Genomic DNA, 4785 nt, shown 5'->3' with positions numbered 1-4785 from the left:
AAAATCGTTTAAGAACAATTTGTGGTGGCCGGAAATTTTCTGTTTAAATGAAACTATTTAAGGATCCATGGTATCATGCAATACCATTATAAAATTATGTCAGTTGTGTTTTTACGGTTTAGACTTTGTTGTACCAATTGCGACGATGACCGGGAAATTTCCACAAATTGACTTAGAAAAGCTTGAAGAAATACTCTACAACTACCAGGACCATCCTGTTGCCATTATCAGTGTGTTTGGGGAACAACGATCGGGAAAATATTTTCTCTTGAATTTGTTATGTCATTATCTATTGGGAAATCAGGTGCATGCTTTTTGGAACTGTTTCAAAAAGTTTTATAGACAGAAAAACACCTTTAGAAATATTACCTAATACTATTGTAGTCCTAGATGACTAAAATGACACATTTTTTGTAGTCACCCAAATGGCTGGAGCAAGAAGATGCCAGGTTAACAAATGTTTTCCCTTTGAACGGAAAAGGTTCTAAGGCACTTACAACTGCTAGAATCCATATAACCAACAAACCATTCATGCTGAAATATGATAAGGAATAGGTTAAATATTAGATAATAAATTTTTTTCCAATTTTATTGTAAAATTATTGTTTAGGGCCATGCATGTAACTTTATTGGTGATTTTATACAACTGCTGCAATTTTTTTATGTCTTAAGGAAGTAGCTGTGTTCTTGATGGACACTCAAGGATCTTTTAATGAGGATATGACTGCAGGAGACTGTTCTGTATTGTTTGGATTGAGCACTTTACTAAGTTCTCTCCAGATCTACAATTTACCAGCAGGGTTAATAAAAGAAAATGATGTGCAACACGTAGGGGTAAGGAATGGTACATACATGATTTTGTTACCAGTTGCAATAAATTGTTATGTTCCCACAGTTTTATCTTTCCCAGTTTTATTATTAACACCAGCCAAAGAAATATAAAATAATTCATGAGTTCCCAAAATATTAAACTGTTGATTGCATTCGATTCCATATTTTAACCTGAGAATTGAAATATCAACAGTTCATACTCTCTCGCATGAAATCCTCTTCATTCGGTACCAAGTAGAATTGTTGCCGAATGTTATTGGGCTTGCATGTTATTAAACTCTTATCATTATTACTGCATAATTAATCGCCATCCAATAAACCAACACCATCAAGATGTTAGATTAGAGTCACTGGGACTAACAATTTTTTATTAGCTTAGTGTTCAAATATGAGGTTAGTCAACAACTAAAAACTAAAGGAACTTACTACTTTATAGAACTTTGCAAGTCAAGCCAAGGATCTAATAAAGAGTGAGGGATCTGCTTCACCTACAACTTTATCAGTGAGATTGAACAAATACAAGTACCATTACTTTTAAAAGTAAAATTAAACCATATTTCAGAGCCTTTTGATTCTGGTACAGAACTGGCAAAGGTCAGATTATGATTATGGCAGCAAAGGTGGGATGGAATATTTGGAAGAAGTTATGAAAGCGGATCAAGATGAAAACAAAGACGCATGGAAGATGATAATGGAGAGTTTTTCTGATGTCAAATGTCATTTGTTGCCACATCCTGGGAAGAAAGTTGTGAAACAGAAAGGAAGTGATGATTTTAATGTTAAAGTTGCAGGTATGACAAATGTGACAGCTTTTTGACTTAAAATCCTAGCAGTTGTGTTTGGCAAGTAGAAATATTCAACCTGCATTTATTTGATTACTAGGTTGTATACTGCCCCATTACACTTACAGTCTTATTTTTACAATGATAAAGATTTGGACAAAAACTTTCTTGTTGGAGTGAATGACTTGGCCAAGTGTTTGTTTTCTGAAGATAGTTTGGTTGTAAAGCAACTTGATGGTGAACCTTGCACTGGTGAAGTTCTTATGAGGCTTGTAATGGAACTTGAAAAGACGGCAAGAAATGGTGAATTACCTGAAGTAAACACAATACTAAAGGTATAAAAGTGCCCCATAAATAAGTTACATACGTGGTAACTTGTAAGTTGGCACGAGGTGTATGAAACAGAACACCCGTGTTATAATGACTGTCGTTGCTCAGCCACGTGAGGATAAATAAGTTACATACCAGATAACTTGTAAGCGGGCACGAGGTGTATGAAACAGAACACCCGTGTTATAATGACTGTCGTTGCTCAGCCACGCGAGGATAAATAAGTTACATACGTGGTAACTTGTAAGCGGGCACGAGGTGTATGAAACAGAACACCCGTGTTATAATGACTGTTGTTGCCCGCCATGCGAGGATAAATAAGTTACATACGTGGTAACTTGTAAGCGGGCACGAGGTGTATGAAACAGAACATCCGTGTTATTACGACTGGCGTTGCCTGCCCGCGATAAATAAGTTACATACGTGGTAACTCGTAAGCGAGCACGAGGTGTATGAAACAGAACGTCCGTGTTATACCGACTATCTTTACCCCGCCATGCGAGGATAACCAAGTTACATACGTGGTAACTTGTAAGCGGGCACGAGGTGTATGAAACAGAACACCCGTGTTATAACGACTGTCCTTTCCGACAACGCGAGGATAAATAAGTTACCTACATGGTAACTTGTAAGCGGGCACAAGGTGTATGAAACAGAACACCCGTGTTATAATGACTGTTGTTGCCCGCCATGCGAGGATAAATAAGTTACATACGTGATAACTTGTAAGCGGGCACGAGGTCTGTGAAACAGAACATCCGTGTTATTACGACTGGCGTTGCCTGCCATGCGAGGATAAATAAGTTACATACGTGGTAACTTGTAAGCGGGCACGAGGTGTATGAAACAGAACACCCGTGTTATAACGACTGTCCTTTCCGACAACGCGAGGATAAATAAGTTACATACATGGTAACTTGTAAGCGGACACGAGGTGTATGAAACAGAACATCCGTGTTATTATGACTGGCGTTGCCTGCCATGCGTGGATAAATAAGTTACATACGTGGTAACTCGTAAGCGGGCACGAGGTGTATGAAACAGAACATCCGTGTTATTACGACTGGCGTTGCCTCGCCACGCGAGGATAAATAAGTTACATACGTGGTAACTCGTAAGCGGGCACGAGGTGTATGAAACAGAACGTCCGTGTTATTACGACTATGATTGCCCCGCCACATTAATATTAACTTATTGCTTTTTGTCCAAGTTTAAAAAATGTTTTATCTGGTTCTGAGGTATCATTAGCACAGTATTCAAGTTCATGGGTTAACAAGAAGTCCCGTTATTGTACAATGCGTTTAAAATCAAACTATGTATATTTTTTTGTGAATAATTTTATAATGGTATGTGCCCTATCATTATAACTCTGCTCTCTTTTCTTAAAGTATAACATGAAAAAACTCTTTATTTTAAGGTCAATGATATTGTTGAGTTTCAACATAAAATCGATGAAATTAAAAGTGAATATTTTGCTACAATGAAGTCCAAGGTAATCGATGCAAAACTAAACTACTGTAAACTTACAACAAACCAATATAGACAGGGGACAGATTCATTGACCCTAAAATGTTGGAACAATTCCATGATGAATGCTTCCAGAATGCATTGAAGCAACTTGATGATCGTGATCAGTTTGAAGAAGATCAGAGTTTGAAATATGAAGCACGTTTGGTCAAAGATTTAAAATGTTTATATGAAGTTATACTTTGTTACAACAACAGACGAAAGTATTTTGTTTTTGTTTGTTAGTAATAGATGGTAGTAATGCAACATGATAACTTTGTTAGATACAAGAAAAAAGTGAAATCATGGATAAAGTATGTGTTGCTAGTAATATCTGCATGGAGGAAATGGAAAAGGTATGAAGCAAAGACTCATAAATACAGTGTGTTTAAATGAACAGTTTGATCTTTAGATTTGTTTTCAAATCAGGGTTGTCCAGGTTTTTTATATTGAAATGAAATATCAGATATGACAAGATAACCAGTTGAATCTCATTTCTTATAATTGTATATTGCATATCTATAGCAGTATTTGTTAAGATTCTTAAAGTTGTCTGAATAACATTATACTACTTACTGCTAAAGAGTTAAATAAAGTGAATCAATTGCACAAAACTAATGCATTAAAAGAAATTTTAAAAACATTAGAAAAATTAAGCTTATTATTTTAAATAAGCTGTTAGGATTGTTTTAATCAGATTGCTGGTGGCCATTATTTAGAGGATGTTGATGCAGCAAGCGTGGTTGCCGAAACAAAAGCAATTGAAGCGTTTAAAACATCAACCAGGGATTGCAACCAGGACTTCGTTAAAGAGTGTGAGGACAAACTGCATGAAGCTATTCAATCTAAACATGAAGAATTTGAAAAGCTTAACGCAAACCGATTGGTAAATTTATTATTCTGTATCAAAACACTATGCCTCCTATATGTAATCTGTAAATTCTTTGCAGGAAACATTTCAAAAGAAGTTACAAAGTCTGGTTGCTAGGTATAAATTTGAGTATAAAATTGAGATGGATAAGGTAAGTATATTATAATAGGATGTGAAAAAGCAAGCAAAGTGGTGTCATAGCTGTTTGTGTATTTCATTATTTTAATGAATAAATATTTTTTTTAGAGTTCTTTCGACTGATGTTTTTTATTTTTGTATATTTTAGGAATTAAGAAAGGATGGGACAAAAGAAGCTTTAACAGCTGCACATCAACTAGCATTTAAAAGATCTATGGTTCAGTTTATTGAATCTGTATTTGGAAGAGTTTTAATATGTCAAGAAAAACAACTAAATTCTTTAATGGATGAAATTTTTAAATGCTTTCATGAATATGAAAGTAAAGG

General features: G+C 35.3%; 1 protein-coding gene across 1 annotated transcript in view; it reads left to right on the top strand.

The window, feature by feature from the left end:
* The first annotated feature begins 81 nt into the window (after positions 1–81).
* The window catches only part of LOC101242705 (atlastin-3-like), a 7294-nt gene continuing 2590 nt past the window's right edge, over positions 82–4785 (top strand). The window contains exons 1-8 of the mRNA XM_026838881.1: positions 82–304; positions 673–834; positions 1268–1333; positions 1394–1622; positions 1764–1948; positions 3361–3435; positions 3486–3674; positions 3734–3763. Coding sequence (XP_026694682.1) covers positions 146–304; positions 673–834; positions 1268–1333; positions 1394–1622; positions 1764–1948; positions 3361–3435; positions 3486–3674; positions 3734–3763 — 1095 coding nt within the window. The 5' untranslated portion in view covers positions 82–145. The remainder of the gene's footprint in view (positions 305–672; positions 835–1267; positions 1334–1393; positions 1623–1763; positions 1949–3360; positions 3436–3485; positions 3675–3733; positions 3764–4785) is intronic.

Source organism: Ciona intestinalis, unplaced genomic scaffold (genome assembly GCF_000224145.3).
Source record: "Ciona intestinalis unplaced genomic scaffold, KH HT000123.2, whole genome shotgun sequence".
Taxonomy (NCBI): Eukaryota; Metazoa; Chordata; class Ascidiacea; order Phlebobranchia; family Cionidae; genus Ciona; species Ciona intestinalis.
This window is presented reverse-complemented; position numbering and strand designations above follow the sequence as displayed.